The sequence below is a fragment of the Aureobasidium namibiae genome, assembly GCF_000721765.1.
Source record: "Aureobasidium namibiae CBS 147.97 unplaced genomic scaffold scaffold_8, whole genome shotgun sequence".
In the NCBI taxonomy this organism is placed as follows: Eukaryota; Fungi; Ascomycota; class Dothideomycetes; order Dothideales; family Saccotheciaceae; genus Aureobasidium; species Aureobasidium namibiae.
In genome coordinates this window covers 543,370-559,123 of record NW_013581201.1, presented here as the reverse complement: position 1 = coordinate 559,123, position 15,754 = coordinate 543,370, and the positions used below count along the sequence as shown (strand labels likewise).

At 51.3% G+C, this 15,754-nt stretch overlaps 7 protein-coding genes across 7 annotated transcripts; 5 read left to right on the top strand and 2 right to left on the bottom strand.

Annotated features, from left to right (window-relative positions):
* Positions 1 to 128: 128 nt before the first annotated feature.
* M436DRAFT_81772 (DUF1771-domain-containing protein) lies at positions 129 to 1,032 on the bottom strand (the record flags this gene model as incomplete). Its single annotated transcript, XM_013572320.1, has 3 exons — positions 129 to 531; positions 586 to 937; positions 996 to 1,032. The coding sequence occupies 3 exons, from the start codon at positions 1,030 to 1,032 to the stop codon at positions 129 to 131; spliced, it is 792 nt and encodes a 263-aa protein (XP_013427774.1).
* Positions 1,033 to 1,387: 355 nt separating this feature from the next.
* On the top strand, positions 1,388 to 3,110 carry M436DRAFT_72704 (uncharacterized protein; the record flags this gene model as incomplete). Its single annotated transcript, XM_013572250.1, has 2 exons — positions 1,388 to 1,714; positions 1,767 to 3,110. The coding sequence occupies 2 exons, from the start codon at positions 1,388 to 1,390 to the stop codon at positions 3,108 to 3,110; spliced, it is 1,671 nt and encodes a 556-aa protein (XP_013427704.1).
* A 2,037-nt stretch (positions 3,111 to 5,147) lies between these two features.
* On the top strand, positions 5,148 to 6,383 carry M436DRAFT_72703 (G-protein alpha subunit; the record flags this gene model as incomplete). The annotated part of the gene is made up of 4 exons (XM_013572249.1): positions 5,148 to 5,265; positions 5,322 to 5,664; positions 5,720 to 5,978; positions 6,036 to 6,383. 4 exons carry the CDS (start codon positions 5,148 to 5,150, stop codon positions 6,381 to 6,383), a joined length of 1,068 nt encoding a protein of 355 aa, XP_013427703.1.
* An 840-nt stretch (positions 6,384 to 7,223) lies between these two features.
* Positions 7,224 to 8,493, top strand: M436DRAFT_63692 (uncharacterized protein; the record flags this gene model as incomplete). The annotated part of the gene is made up of 2 exons (XM_013572185.1): positions 7,224 to 8,399; positions 8,458 to 8,493. 2 exons carry the CDS (start codon positions 7,224 to 7,226, stop codon positions 8,491 to 8,493), a joined length of 1,212 nt encoding a protein of 403 aa, XP_013427639.1.
* A 492-nt stretch (positions 8,494 to 8,985) lies between these two features.
* Positions 8,986 to 10,720, bottom strand: M436DRAFT_46183 (MFS general substrate transporter; the record flags this gene model as incomplete). The annotated part of the gene is made up of 3 exons (XM_013571999.1): positions 8,986 to 9,666; positions 9,720 to 10,449; positions 10,518 to 10,720. 3 exons carry the CDS (start codon positions 10,718 to 10,720, stop codon positions 8,986 to 8,988), a joined length of 1,614 nt encoding a protein of 537 aa, XP_013427453.1.
* Positions 10,721 to 12,383: 1,663 nt separating this feature from the next.
* M436DRAFT_81767 (vacuolar ATP synthase proteolipid subunit) lies at positions 12,384 to 13,298 on the top strand (the record flags this gene model as incomplete). The annotated part of the gene is made up of 5 exons (XM_013572319.1): positions 12,384 to 12,400; positions 12,554 to 12,566; positions 12,742 to 12,871; positions 12,924 to 13,184; positions 13,237 to 13,298. The coding sequence occupies 5 exons, from the start codon at positions 12,384 to 12,386 to the stop codon at positions 13,296 to 13,298; spliced, it is 483 nt and encodes a 160-aa protein (XP_013427773.1).
* Positions 13,299 to 14,480: 1,182 nt separating this feature from the next.
* Positions 14,481 to 15,748, top strand: M436DRAFT_46900 (S-nitrosoglutathione reductase; the record flags this gene model as incomplete). The annotated part of the gene is made up of 3 exons (XM_013572134.1): positions 14,481 to 14,770; positions 14,826 to 15,472; positions 15,525 to 15,748. The coding sequence occupies 3 exons, from the start codon at positions 14,481 to 14,483 to the stop codon at positions 15,746 to 15,748; spliced, it is 1,161 nt and encodes a 386-aa protein (XP_013427588.1).
* Between the last annotated feature and the right edge of the window lie 6 nt (positions 15,749 to 15,754).

Below are 15,754 nucleotides of genomic sequence, written 5' to 3'. Positions count from 1 at the left end.
ACATATCCTACAGTCCGTCCCTTGGGTATCAACGAAGCGAATAAATAATGAAGAGAAAAGAAAAAAGGAAAGAAAAAGGAGCAAAGGCCCATGTCTTGACCACCATGGCCGCAAGCCACTTGTCCGCACTACATGACAGTACAGCAGTTCTTCTTGAGGAAGCGAATAACCTTGGGCAGGTTCTTCTTGATCTCCTCCTCGTAGTCCATCTGCTGTGTTCCCTGTTGTTGTTGTTGGTGATTCTGCTGGTAGCCTTGCTGCTGGGAAGGGTATCCTTGCTGCTGGTGGCCTTGCTGGTTTCCAAGAGGATAGGCAGTCTGGTACTGGGGCTGTCCATGGTGTGATTGATCGTACTGCTGAGGCTGACCATAGTTCGAAGGAGGAACAGCAGCTCCACCAGTGAGGTTGATGTAGATTCTACCTTCGTTGTGCTCGGTATGGTATTGGAGGCCTTGCTCCTGGCAGATCTGCTCGACACGAGGCTTGATCTTTTGGACATGGTTGACAGAGTGATTGCCCTTGCCGACAATGCTGCATCTTCCATCAGAGGCGTTCGAATTGCAGCAAACTTCAAAGACTACTCACACATGCAGATGGTTCTGGCCGGTACTCTTTGCGTACTTGATTCTTTGTTCGAGGATCTCTTCGGCCTCTTCCACGAACTGACCGTGAAGGTCAATGGTATCCCCATCGACTCTTCCTACAGCATTGTTCTCACGAAAGATGTACTCAGATGCCTGTCTGTTGTAGTCGTCTGCCTTTTGTCCATGGTTCTTTGCTTGTTGCGACAGGTCGTGAGCAGCACCTCCATCTCCACGCGCGTATGCTTTCTGCGACTCGGCGGAATAGTGTTGGCGTTGACCGTGTTCCTTGCGCGCAAGATCTCTCAATCTGTCGTACTCGGCTTCGGAATCGCCAGACTGCTGGTGGTTGAAGGCTGAAGCCTCACGTTAGTACTCTGTGTATCCACGATAGACTGAGACGCGGTTGCTTACCGCTGCCGCCGATACGCGTCGAGGATGGGAACGACATGATTATGCACTACGGGTATGGATATGTGTACGAATGCGAAGCAAGGAAACAAAACAAGGACGGAAAATGAAAGGCAGCACACCCAAAGGCACTGCCAGAGCCCAGATCAGCCACCATCGAAAGTTACCTGCTGCTTGACCAGTTGTCGGTCAAACTGTTTGCTTGGCAAAGAAACAAGAAACACAATCCGGGGTTCGAGATCTTCGTCCTCCACATGAACCACACCCTTGGCGACCCTCTACGTTTTCACGATGGTAGAGCAACCGACGGCATCGAGTGGTGTATGCGGATATTCAGAATTCAGTAATCTACACGCCTAAAGCCGTCAGTCACACATCGTCCTGATACCGACGACATGGGTCATCTAGACTCATTGCCTCGAGAACTTCTGTATCTGATTCTCGAACATTGTACCTTCGAAGATTGCAAAAATTTGCGAGAAACCTGCAAATATATCAGTGGTCTTACAAATGCCCGAGTATTTCAGACATACCGCATAGCTTTCTTCCAATCTCATTTGGAGAGATTCGTTCGACTTTCGTCAAGGCCAGATATTGCACAATGCATCAAACGTCTCGTCTTCGTAGGAGATATATTACCGGAAATCGACTACATAAACACTTTCGAGAATCTGATCGATATGCGTGAACCCTGGTCAATGTTTTCCAAAAAGTACATTGAGGTAAGCACTATTCTTCTAGCAGCGAAGAGACCAAAGGCTCACATCAACTCAGGAACGCATCACAGTGGATACAGCACGTATGGACAGTCGTTTGTCTTCTGATGATGAGTACGACTTCCGGATGCGAGTGTTGACAGAGAGACAAGATCTCCGTCAAGCGGCGTACAAAGAGTACGACAGCATGCCCAAGCACACTCTCGATGACGACGAGATGTACTATCACTTCGAGCAATACGCGAGATATTGCTGCGAACAAGAGATCTGGGGTCCGGACCATTTGTTCCTTGATGCGCTATCAAGACTGCCAAACCTGACATCCGTTGAGAATGCAAAGCATGGCTTTGCTGACAATCACCTACATTTTCCATGGAATCGGATCAAGAAGGACATCGTCATCACTCCCGACAATTGGATGCAACTCAATGCGGTCGAAGTCGAGGATGATGACGGAAGTGTCGTAGACGCGCTGGGGAAGCCTGTGCACATGAAGCATGCAGATTGTCTTTTGGCTGCGATCGGACGTCGGGCAACCTCATCACATGCGTCTCCACTTCGATGTCTGCGACTTGTTAATGTTGGTGCGCAAGCGTTCCTCGATCTGAGTGAATACTACTTTCACATGCCAGAGATCGAGCTTCCGGCATACGAGTTTGATACTGATCTTTCTATACCTGAATTGAGGCCAGAGGCACTTCAAGAGCTGGTCTCCGCCAGAATTCAGGGTTTAGAACACTTGGAAAAGCTAGAACTGGACGTGACGTATACCGACTCTCCTCTACATGGTCCACGGCTCGCTGTGATACAGACAAGGCAACTGTTCCAGGAAATACACACCATCTTATCGGCAGCAGCACATTCGTTGAAAACTTTGAGACTTCAGTGCCGTGATGATGAGGGCACTTGGGCTGCCGAAGAACGACCCATGAATCCTGAAGACGACACGATAGCTCATCTCAAGATTCCTCTGCTACCACAACTTGAATCTCTACGACTGAGCTGCAATGCAACCGAGAAAAGTCTGATCGAGCTCCTTCGCGCACAATCGAAAACACTGCGCTGTCTTGAACTTGTAGACTGCGATCTGAACATGGGCACCTGGAACTCCGTCCTTCGTCAAGTCCCAGAGATATTCGAGATCGGCTTGCAACGCATCTACCTGGAAGGCCTGCATGACGAAGACTACCCACGAGATACTGGCGACGAAGCATTGTTCGAAGATGGTTTGGATGTTGGAGAAGGCGCACACCCTCACGATCGCGCTATCCTCAAGTATTTGCTTCACGGTGGAGAGATGCCCGAGTTGGATTTCAATAGTTGGTATGAGCGCAACCGTGAGCTTGCTGACAGAGGCATCACCGAGTGGGAAGACGAGCTCCTCGATTCAGAAGTGCCGTAGTTAAGGATTTGCGATTGATGAAACAACGACAGTCGGCTGGACTCGTCTTCAGAAGAGTCATTGGCATGCGAGTCGGGATAAAATCAGACGACATGCCAGCATAGCGTGACTAAGAAACGATCGAGGCGGTTCTTATGCGGTTGGATAGACGTGGTCATGGATGATAGATTGACCTTTGGCGAATTCGACTTGATAAAAGCTAGATCGAGCACCTTGCATCTTAGTATGTGATGACATTGTGATAGGAACATGTCCCCAAAGACTTTATATTACCATCTTAATATGCTATCCACGTGTCTGCCACCGCTGGCATGATGATCGCCCGTCAATGCATGGGGATACGCATGAATCATTACGATTGCTCAAAGTTTAGATCTCGAATCTCGAGACACCGACAAGTGGTATTGGCGGCATGACTCGGTTGTCTGTTACAGGAGACCGTTACATACGGCAACCTCTTTTTTTCTCTCCGACCGGCGGCACTATTGTTTAGCTAAACCGTGGACCGGTGAATCCTGGAGGCTTTGGAGGCGTGCATCGGTAAGTAGGGCCCGCACATGGGAGTGGATACAACATGATTGCTGTCTCGTATCTGCGTAGCGTTGAGGACAAAGGAAGCAGCAAAGAACATTCTTGAGCACTGCACCGGGTTGCTCGGCCCAGCACGGGTGAATTGAATGATTGGTTCGGGGCAGCAAGCGGCCCGTAGCGGGTCATGGTACCCAACGGCTCGCCAGGCTCAGGGACCGCAGCACCTGAGCATGGACAAACACCGGACTGACCAGAATGAGCACGCTCAGGTTTCCGACCAGGCAATCGAGAGGAAAATCTGCATCTGCACAGAGAAAAAACAAGCGGCAGTTGGTAATGTCTCAATCAGAAGGCTGCGTGGTCCTGCTGTGGCCGAGCTTGGCATGCTGCAGTGTAGCTCATGCATGGAACCCTTGCTTCCCTGCAGACTGCATACATGCCTGAGGGTCGGAAAGAGGGCATCAGAAGAACACATGGCTGCAGCTTGAGCTCTGAGATGGAGAGGGCTGTCAATATAGGGTTTGATGAGAAAATAAGAGGGCATGATAGCAGACAATATAGAGCTGGACTAAGCGTAATACACAGGGTAGAGGAAAGTCCGTGACCTGACACGGATTGTATATGGATGGCTCTGTAGGCAAATCTCGCGCGGACGGAAAGACGATCGAGTGAAATGAGGCCCTCACACGTGTGGCAGGCATGCGAAGAGCGTGTGTAAGACGGAAGGGAAGCTTTGAGGAACTCGAGGAAGGTGCGACGCTGCACGCGGCAGAGAATAGCAGGCTCGATTTCTCCGTGTGGCTGCCGATTATGAGAACAATCTGTACACGACAGGTAGGTACGAGTATCCACAGGGCTTGTATAGAGTTGTATCAGGGTGGAAGCTGGAGCTTGTCAGTCCAATGCTTGATCAAACGGAGCAGAGGAAGGGACATGGCTCACAGCCGAAGGTTCCCTTGCTATCCACTTGTAGCACGTTTCAGGTGGTCTTTGCATGGCGCGCAACGGGTGGGCGCCGCCGTGCACTTCTGGTGGCCGACTAGAAACAAGTTGAGTTAAAGCCGTGACCCCACTGTTTGGATATGCGAGCTGCTCAAGAACGAACGAATACCGCGCTCCGGGCCTCCCATATCTTGGACCGCTCCCTTGCTGATTCCACGTTATCGCCCCTCTCGTCCCGCTTCGTCCTACCTCCCTCTTCACGCACATCCCTTGGGTGCTCCCATTCATCCGCAATCGAACAAGAGATTGCCCTATACGAACCGCGATTCTTTGGCTCGGCGAAGGATCATAGCTCTTAGACACAGACCCCGACGAGTCTTTTGTCGCAATTCGCAATCACACCATCATCTCCCTGGCTTTGTGTCAAATTAACTCTCCCGAACGACACGAGCCCTCTCCAATCCTCGCCGCACTTCGACCTCTCGAGTACAGTCCTGCTGGCGCGTACCCTGTCCGCAAACAAATCCACCACCAGAACCGCACACCGCCGATCGAATGGGCTTCATGTGTTTCGGAAGCTCTAAGCAGGATGATCCGCGTGCCAGGAAAAATGCCGACATCGAAAAGCAGCTGAAGGCCGACCAGAAGAGACAGGCAAAGGAGGTCAAGATCTTGCTTTTGGGTGCGTTATATACAGGGACAGATGGAACAAGCAGAAATGCTGACACGCAAATCTAGGTGCTGGAGAGAGCGGCAAGTCGACAGTTTTGAAGCAGATGCGTTTGATCCACACCAAGGGTTTCTCACAAGGCGAGCGTAGGCAATGGAAGGTGACCATCTTCAACAACTTGATCCATGCCTTTCAATGTATTCAAGGCGCCATGGAGGAACACGACGTCGCCTACGGAAACCCCCAAAACATCAAGGCCATGGAAGTTGTGTGCTCGGAACCAGAGATCGGAACCGATGACCCTATGCCATTGGAGTGCATGCATGCTTTCAAGAACCTGTGGGACGATGATGGCGTTCAGGGTGCTATTGCAAAGGGTCACGAATATGCGCTGCACGACAACCTCGAGTAGTACGTCTCTCGTCACTTGCAGAACACAAGAGACCCTATGCTGACAGATCAACAGCTACATGAGCGACCTCAGCAGACTTTTCGAAAAGAACTATGTTCCCGGAGATCAGGACATCCTGCGTGCACGCCTTAGGACGACAGGTATCAGCGAGACCATCTTCGACACTGGCAATTTGACCTTCAAGATGTTTGATGTCGGTGGTCAGCGTTCGGAAAGAAAGAAGTGGATTCACGTTTTCGACAACGTGCAAGTCGTCTTGTTCCTTGTGGCCATCAGCGGTTTCGATCACGTCCTGGTCGAAGACAAGAATGGAGTAAGACTCGAGAAGACATCCCCGATGTGGTCAATTCCATGCTAACAGTACATGCAGAACCAAATGCACGAAGCTCTGATGCTCTTCGAATCCATCGCCAATAGTCGCTACTTTGAGAAATCCGGCCTGGTGCTATTCCTCAACAAACTCGACCTTTTCACTGAGAAGGTCTCAACAGGCCGAGGACGCATTCGCGACCATTTCCCAGACTACACAGGCAGCAACACCGATGTGGCGGCAGGTCAAAAGTTCTTCGCTGACAAGTTCCGCAACCTGGTACGGGATCCTACAAAGGAGGTCTACGTGCACGGCACGACGGCCACGGACACCAACCTACTGGAAAAGACGATGAAGAGCGTGCAGGACATGATCGTTCAACGCAACCTGCACTCGTTGATGTTGTGAGTGGACGACCCTTTGCGACTACCTGCGCTTCAAAACAAAACACACAAAAAGAACAAAAAGAACAAAAAGACCATTTCCCGGATCTTGTCTATTGGACCAACCGGGTGGATCCTTCGTTCATGATTCTTCTTCACTTCGCGCACACTGCTTTTTGTTCTGGTTCTTCTTTACGCACGCATAAAAAAGACAACACATTCTGATTTCGACAGCACCTGAACTACCTCTACAACAACAGTCTGGTTGTAAAGACAGTCGGTTGGAGGTTTTGGTCTGGGAAGATTGTTTTTCTTGAATTGATTCCTGCGTTGCATGCTGAGCGACCTGGTTTTTTCACGGTACTTTGAGGAAGGAGTTTGGTGCTTTTTGGGAGGGATATCCTTTTGTTTTTCTGTAAGTTGTTTGAGCTTGTTCTTTTTGATCGAATTTTCGACCGTTCGTATCTACATCCTGGCAGGCAAGCAGGAACAAGCGGTATTTGAGCGCTGGCTACGGCTAGACCAGTTGAATGGAACCTTCAATTCTTCTCCATGACAAAGTCTTGAAAGTGATGATAGTGACAAATGGATGAGGAGACATGCAGCGCTGCTTACCAAGGCATGGAGATTGGAAGTTCGCACCAAATTAAGACGCAATCTTGTCCAATCATGCGGCAGGAGGGCAGGCCGGGCGGTATCGGCTACGAGGGGCCCGAGGCGGGCAAGTCGGGCATTTCGGCTCTCGAAGCATCGATTGAGTAATGACCCTGGATGATGACAGCGCGAGACTTTTGATCTCGTCCTTCTATCTTTCTGTACACAGCTGTTCTTCTTTCTCTTGTTCTCGTATACCAATTCAGCAACCATGTCGTACCCTGCACACGCATCACCGGTGTTCCCGCCGCTCAATTCGTCGCGGCCGCAGAATACACAGCGATCCATGTCCCACCTGTCGACTATGTCCGAGTACGAACTCGAGCACCACGACACTGCACCTTCCGAGTCCTCCTCTGCTGTCAAGCCTCTCCTCGAGCCTATGCCCTCTGCACCGCCATTGGTCTCGCCCTCAGGAACACCCAACCCCGCCGAGCCCTCGACCGACCCCGCTACCCACGATGCCGACGCCCACGAGGCCGAACCCGCCGCTCCTCCCGCCCTGCTGGAAGAGCTACCCGAGGTCAACTGCGAAGTACGCGCGCGCATCCCCACCACCTCGGGCCAAGAAATGTTCCTGCACCTCTACCACAACAGCGCGGACAACAAGGAGCACCTCGCCATCGTCTTTGGCCCCCACATCCGCAGCCGCAGTCTCGATGCCCCGCGAGAGGGCGAGACCGAAAAGGACCGTATGATCAGAGGCGCCTATGTGGGCAAACTATACCCTGGCCGCACTTCCAGTCGCTTGGATCAGATCAAGCAAGATGCAGGTGTGCCCGCTGCACAAGTATCGCGAAGTCCCACGCCTGAAGCCGTGACGACCGAGGAGAGACAAGACAAAGCTGTCAAAGTGGCAGAAGCCCAAAACATGCCTGCGCCCTTGGCCCCCATGGTGCGCATACACAGTGAATGCTACACTGGCGAGACGGTGTGGAGTGCACGTTGCGATTGCGGCGAGCAGCTCGACGAAGCGGCCCGTCTGATGTCTCTGCCCTTCGATCCTACCGATGCTTCCATTCCCTCTCTGGGCGGTGTAATCATCTACCTCCGTCAAGAAGGCCGTGGTATAGGGCTGCTTTCCAAGCTGAAAGCATACAACCTGCAAGATCTGGGCCACGATACCATGCAGGCGAATCTCCTTCTCCGACATCCCGCGGACGCCAGAAGTTATGGATTGGCAACAGCCATGCTGATGGATTTGGGTCTGGGCGGTGACAGAGGCATCAGATTGTTAACAAATAACCCTGAAAAAGTGCGCGCGGTCGAGGGACCCGGCAGGGAAGTCGTGGTCAAAGAGCGAGTTCCCATGATTCCGCTGGCTTGGAGCTCTGGCGGCAAAGAAGGTGTCCAAGGACCCGAACTGGAAAAATACATTGGCACCAAGGTAAGCAGTTTCCAGCCGTGTACGAATACGCCCGATTGACGACTGACTTTTTGCACAGATTGAGAAATTCAAGCACATGTTCAGTCCTTCTTGATTCCCCTCGAAAGCAAAGAGACTCGGAGATCAAGGACTACATGCGGCGCATTGCAGCAAAGAAGAGAGCATTTGTGTTCAAATACATTACAGCATATACCCCCCAACTATAGCATTCATCGCTTTTTCAAGAAACTACACGAGCGAAACATACGCATCAGGCAAATCTAGACAATTGTATTCAGCGGTAGTAATATACGTTCATATTGCTTCACGGCGCTGTCGATCAAAAGTGAAAAACTGCTTCAACTATTTCTTCTCCTTCGCTACAATAATACCAAGACATTTAAGACCTTTTTGGCATCCACGGATCACGAATCAGGACTGGCTTGAACGATTGTGGATAGGGAAAAACTTTTGATAGATTATTAGGCTGTGGTTCTATATACTGTGATACTGAAGAGGACTTCATAATTCGTAAAAGTGATGAGTGGGGGTATAAACTAGCGACCATAGTGATACAATTTCGTGACATCCGGCAGTACTCCAGAAATCAGACAACCTCCTTCTCGGGCACTGTGGTGACCGGTGCGGTCTTGGGCTTGATCGAGTGCATGCCCATGCCCACACAGACGATCGCTGCAGCTGCTGCACAGCCAGCGCCGAGGTAAAAGACGTGGTTGATAGCCGCTGTATATGCTTGCAGCACATGAGGCAGTACATCAGCCGAGACAGCGCCTCTGACTCCAGTAGCGCCGGCAGCAAGAACAGTCTCGGCCGAAACTTCTGGTGCGTACTCTTTGAGCGCAGAGGAAAGTCCGGTGTTGAAGACAGTCTGTGAGAAAGCAAGGAAGAGCGCTCCACCAAATGTCTGGGAGAAGATGAGCAGTGACATGGAAACAGAGGCCAGCTTCTTCGGCATCAGGTTCTGGATGGCGATGATGGGTATTTGGATACCGAGACCGCGGCCAACGCCACCAAGAATTTGAAAACCGATCCATTTGGCGATGGGGGTGTGAGGGCCGAGCATGCTCAACAAACCACAGGAGATGGCAGTGAGGATGCCGCATGCAATACTAAAGGGCAAGAAGTATCCCACTTTTCTGACTGCGATACCAGAGACGATGGCGAAGATCATCTGGCTGATGATGCTGGGCAACAAGTCGACACCGCTCATGGTTGGCGAGGCACCACGTACGGCCTGGAAGTAGATGGGTAGATAGTAATTCACGATCTTTGCGGCAAGGGTTAGCATGATTTCGTAGAGGTGGGACAGAATGTACTTACAAGCATAGACGCAAAAGTGAAGAAGACGGTCATGCAGCTGGCTGAGAAGATGCGATTTCGAATCATGGACAAGGGAATCATGGCATCGTCACCCTTGAAATACTCCCAGGTTAAGAACACCAGGATGGTTGCCGCACCGCCGCAGAAGAGACCGATGACGATTGAGCTGCTCCAAGCATACTTGGTGCCACCCCATTGTAGCGCAAGCAGTAGTTGAATGATAGCGGGCGCGAACAACCCAAAACCGATGAGGTCGAGACTGCGTAGGAACGCACCAAGGTTGAATTTCTTGGTCTCTGTCTTTTCGGGTCCGGCAGGGACGGGTGCGAAGAAGAGAATGACTGCAACAACACCGCCCACGGGCAAGTTGATGTAGAAGCACCATCTCCAGGTTGAATATTCGGTCAAAGCTCCTCCAATGAGAGGCCCGAACAGGACTCCGAGCTGACTCAGGGCCATCATAAAGCCCATGTATAGCGGTCTCTTCTCAAGAGGTACTGAAGCCGAGATGATAGAGAGAGCACCGTTCATCAAGCCAGCGCAGCCCAGACCAGCGACGGCTCTTCCGATAATGAACATATTCGACGAGACAGCGACACCACAAAGAAGGGAGCCAAGCTCGAAGAGGGCAAAGAACCAAAGGAAGGTCCATTTGTAGCTGAATTCTTTGTAGATCTTTCCGGCGAGAGGTTGTAGAGCACAGTTGGCTAGCAGGTATGCACTTCCGTACCTACAATGAGAAATGCAGTTAGCAGACTATCCATGAAGTGATGGGCGATGAATAGATCAAATACGTACCAACCAACATCATCGAGAGAATGGAATTGAGTTGTAATTCTTGGAATGGCTGTAGCAACGATGGATGTGTCGAGCATCATCAAGAAGATGACAAGGACCAATGAAACCAGCACACTCAGTAGTGTGAGACCAGTGAGGTATGATTCTTCTTCTTCATTCTTTGGTGGTGGTGATTCGACTTGCGGCTCCCGCTCCTTCTCCATACTGGTAGTAGACATGTTGATTGAGAGTCGTATGACATCAGTGTTACTGTAGACTGTGTGATCGTGGTGACTAGTGTCAAAGGACAGGAGGTAGAACTGAAAGTTGCTTGGGAACACAATATACAGAAAACAGAAACCGGGGGTTATTCATATACAAGAGTCTCATGACAACGACTTATTTCCAAAAGCCAATCAAAGCGGACGTCGGTGGTTCAAACAAAATCCATCCGGGCAACCAGGCAGCGATTTTTGGAATGCGCGGGCGTTAGGAGTCGTACGTTCGGGACCGAGCATGACAGACGGGTGACAGACGGGACCGATGTCCATGGGACCTACTCTTCTACAGCATGTGGCTTTTTGAATTGCGCCGAGTCCGTGTCAGTCGGAGTTTAGCCTATCATTATTCCCCTGAACCACCATTTTGACTGGGCGGAATGTTGCGACTATGGCCGGCAGAAGCAATGAAGGCGCTGGTCGCGGTGACTCCTTTGACTCCTTCGTGTGTTTTGTGTCAGTCACGTCGGCGGTAGCGATCGCCGGTGCCCGACTACCTACCGAGCTCTGCTCCTACTGCACATTCATCCTGATTCCTGAACAATATACAATCAAGGCGACCATCAATTGCGATGTACTTTACTATTTGTAGTCGAGCTTCAATCGTGACTCATTGATTTGTAGAGTGCTTGAGACGGCCATGGTGGATGGTTTGTGATCACCCGTCTCCTGCAACGATGAGAACATCGCCGCGGACGCTCCATGGACATTTCCTAGAGCTACATCCTAGAGCTACACTAGTCTTACAAAGCTCTTCTGAGATCCAATAATCCAGGTCGTCACTCTGCGCTCTGCGCTAGCTTAGTTCCTCGATCGGTGCTTTGTATCTTTGCCTGAATCTGGAGCCCTAAGCGCAGAAAGTGCATCAATCGAGCTCCCACTTGAAGAAACGCATACTGGAGCTTTCCAAGTCGATTATCATGAACAACCATTTTTCGTGTCCCCTCGTCGGAACGCAATATAATGGCCATCAGGAGCTTCCATAGTGTTGTGATTACACTTACAATGGCGCATAGCATCCATCTTATTTTGTGTCGCTGCTCATTATCACACGAACTCGAGAATATACCATGCAGCTGTCGTCGACTTTCCAGCAAGACCACGCTGGATTATGAATTTGTCCACTATCGACCAACAACCATCTCAAGAGCATCACAAACTTGTCAAGCCTGATATTGAGCACTATACATATATATCTGACAGCTCGTAAAGCATTCGAGTATCCATGTAGTTGTCGGGAAAGCGATATTGATTGAAGAGCAGGGTCACCCTCTCCGCAAAAAGATCGCTCTCAAATCTCAGCACCGCAATACAGCCGTTACTTCCAGGGATATGTGTCTGCTCAAACAAGGCAGTCGGCGATGACGGAGCAGTATTGTGTTGTGGATGGTGAAGAGCATCCTGACCATGAGTGATGAACCTGGACGGGATATCACGTGGATGCCAAGGGTGGCTGTCTCCGATGGCCAACGCCTCGAGACAACCTCAAATCGTCACATCGTCACCGCGCGCGCTCCCTTGGCTATTACATCTGCTGTACTCTCTGCTACATCGCCTCCGCCTCTATAACCTCTCAATCCCGAGCAGATCCATCACACATACCGCAAAGATGCCTACTGATCTCTGGTACGTTGCCTTCTGTAGCTTGTTGAGCCCGACGTCCGCGCCAAAGGCTATTGTCGACTTGCCTTCTATGGCTGTTAGATAGCCGCAGACCTCCTGGCCAGCGCTACGTGCTTCTTGAATATCCTTCAGAATGCTGACTTGATGTGATCATAGCCCCGTCTACGCCGTAAGTCCCATGCGCTGCCTCCCATGGTCCTCTCAACACCAAAACATATCACAATCCGCCTACGCCCCCTGCTACCCAGTCTTCACAATGGCCTCCATTGTCTCGCGCTATCTCCGCAATCCTATCGCTACTCGCACCACGGCTCTACAATGAACACAAACTTACATATCTATAGCCCTTCTTCGGTGCCATGGGCTGCACCGCCGCCATTGTCTTCACCTGCTTTGGTGCTGCCTACGGTACCGCCAAGGCTGGTGTTGGTATCTCGGCCATGGGTGTCCTCCGCCCTGACCTGATCGTCAAGAGTCAGTCTCTCGAAGATGAGAAAAGCTGGTATATATGCTAAACTCGCCACAGACATTATTCCCGTCATTATGGCTGGTATTATTGCCATTTACGGTCTGGTCGTTGCTGTCCTGATCTCCAACGATCTTCAACAGAACATGGCTCTCTACACTGGTTTCATCCAGCTTGGTGCCGGTCTCTCTGTCGGTCTTGCCGGTCTCGCTGCCGGTTTCGCCATCGGTATCGTTGGTGACGCTGGTGTCCGTGGTACCGCGCAACAACCCAGACTCTTCGTCGGAATGATTCTTATTCTCATTTTCGCTGAAGTCTTGGGTAAGTCTAATCACCGCACGTGACCACATCGCAAAGCTGACATGGTATCTAGGTCTTTACGGTCTGATCGTTGCTCTTCTCATGAACTCGAGAGCATCGCCCGCCGAGTGCTAAATGTACCATCGATCTTGACATGCGCAGCCCATCGACAAGTTACTAAGCGCATGTTGTGCTCGAGAAGAACGCCCTCCTACCGTAACGAACTACCAGCAGTGATGGAGGGAATGATAGGACAAAAGAACGAAGCCGAGTTGTGGGTTCGTGGGGAGGTATCATGATGGCAGAGGGCCATCGCAATTTTTTCTTTGCCTTGTAACATTGTCTTGTGTTTTGAGGAGCATCTCTGTACCGTTGAGCGGGACGGTCGGCTCACTGTACCTATCTAGAAGTAATGAGCCAGTACATGAAGTTCACCTTACCGTACTGTATTCGCGATCTCTATCACACACAAACGGACTTGCTTTGCTGCCATGCAGGCTTCATGACTATGCCGGGACTCCCAACCCCGATACCGAGCAATTGCTTGAGTCGGTTGCAGTCGTGTGTCGGTGACACTTCATATGCGACATCCACATGTTAGGCGCACTTGTGATTGACCGCCGTCTCAGGTCTGAGGAGTGGGTTGAAGCAATTCCCGAGTCCGGGACAAATCCACAAGCATCTTTGGAATCGTTTTTTCCTTTTGGTAAGAAAGAGTTGCTGGCAACCTGGTATCTCAAGATTGTACGATTGCGGCCCTGCCCAGCCTGTCGCGCTTTCGCAGACTGCAGCAGCTAGAACCAATCACGAACACAATCAGGTTCGAATTGGTAATGATAGCGCGCGAGGGCTAGTCATAGAGTTCTGGGTGGCCGTTCCGACCCCTCTTGATATGGTTATCCATACCGGATTACGGAGAATGTTGCCTTTTCGGGCAAATCATGTATAAAGCAGCTTGGAGCTGCCTCCCAGCTTCTGTCAAAAGCCGCAGCGTTGCTTTCTCCCTCTTCAATGTTCAAGAATATCGCGGTCCCCTTCTCTCCCTCCTCCTCTGCTCGTCTCACTCCATTCCTCTCATCCTCTCCAACTTCGTCGTCATCATCTTTACGCATCCCTGCTCTTCCGGCCATCTCCCAGAGTGCCAGCATCTGCCGAAGGAATAAGTCCGAGCTATCCCCAGTGCTCGGGACGACGGTGACAGGCCCCTCCAAGCTACCCCGCGTACATAATAAATCGACATCATCACGCTTTCCCGCCCAATTTCTCCCTTCTCCCTCTCAACTCATCTCTCAGACATCCAAACATTCATACGCTACAATGTCTGCCGATACCGTTGGAAAGACCATCACTTGCAAGGCTGCCGTCGCCTGGGAGGCTGGCAAGGACCTGTCCATTGAGGACATCGAGGTTGCCGCTCCTAAGGCCGGCGAGGTCAGAATCCAGATCTACTACACTGGTGTCTGCCACACAGATGCCTACACTCTCTCCGGCAAGGACCCCGAGGGTGCTTTCCCCATTGTCCTTGGACACGAGGGTGCCGGTATTGTTGAGTCTGTCGGTGAGGGCGTCACCAACGTGAAGCCTGGTGACAACGTTGTTGCTCTCTAGTAAGTCAAAACGAATTCGTGTATCTCAAGACTCAAAAGCTGACATCCAATTTAGCACCCCCGAGTGCAAGGAGTGCAAGTTCTGCAAGTCTGGCAAGACTAACCTCTGTGGCAAGATCAGAGCCACTCAGGGCAAGGGTGTCATGCCTGACGGAACCTCGCGCTTCAAGTGCAAGGGCAAGGATCTCCTCCACTTCATGGGCACCTCTACCTTCTCCCAGTACACTGTCGTTGCCGACATCTCGGTCGTCAAGATCACCGACAAGGCCCCCATGGACCGCACCTGCTTGCTCGGCTGCGGTATCACCACTGGTTACGGTGCCGCTGTCATCACCGCTGGCAAGGGTGGTGTTGAGAAGGGCTCCAACGTCGCTGTCTTCGGTGCCGGCTGTGTCGGTCTTTCGGTCATCCAGGGCTGTGTCAAGAACGGCTCTTCCAAGATCATTGTCGTCGATGTCAACAACAGCAAGAAGGAGTGGGCCGAGAAGTTCGGTGCTACTGACTTCGTCAACCCCATGGAACTCAAGGACCAGACCATCCAGGAGAAGCTCATTGAGATGACTGATGGTGGCTGCGACTACACCTTTGACTGCACTGGTAACGTCCACGTCATGAGATCTGCTCTCGAGGCTTGCCACAAGGGCTGGGGTGAGAGCATTGTCATTGGTGTTGCTGCTGCTGGACAGGAGATTTCCACCAGACGTAAGTTACTTGATCGATTTGGCACAATATAAACAACTAACACAACCACTAGCTTTCCAACTCGTCACCGGTCGTGTCTGGAAGGGATGTGCTTTCGGTGGTGTCAAGGGCCGCACTCAGCTCCCCGACCTCGTCGATGACTACATGACCGGCAAGCTCAAGGTCGACGAGTTCATCACCCACAGACAACCTCTCGACCAAATCAACGCCGCCTTCCAGGACATGAAGGCTGGTGACTGCATCCGCTGCGTCGTCGACATGAACAAGTGCAACTAAGCCAAC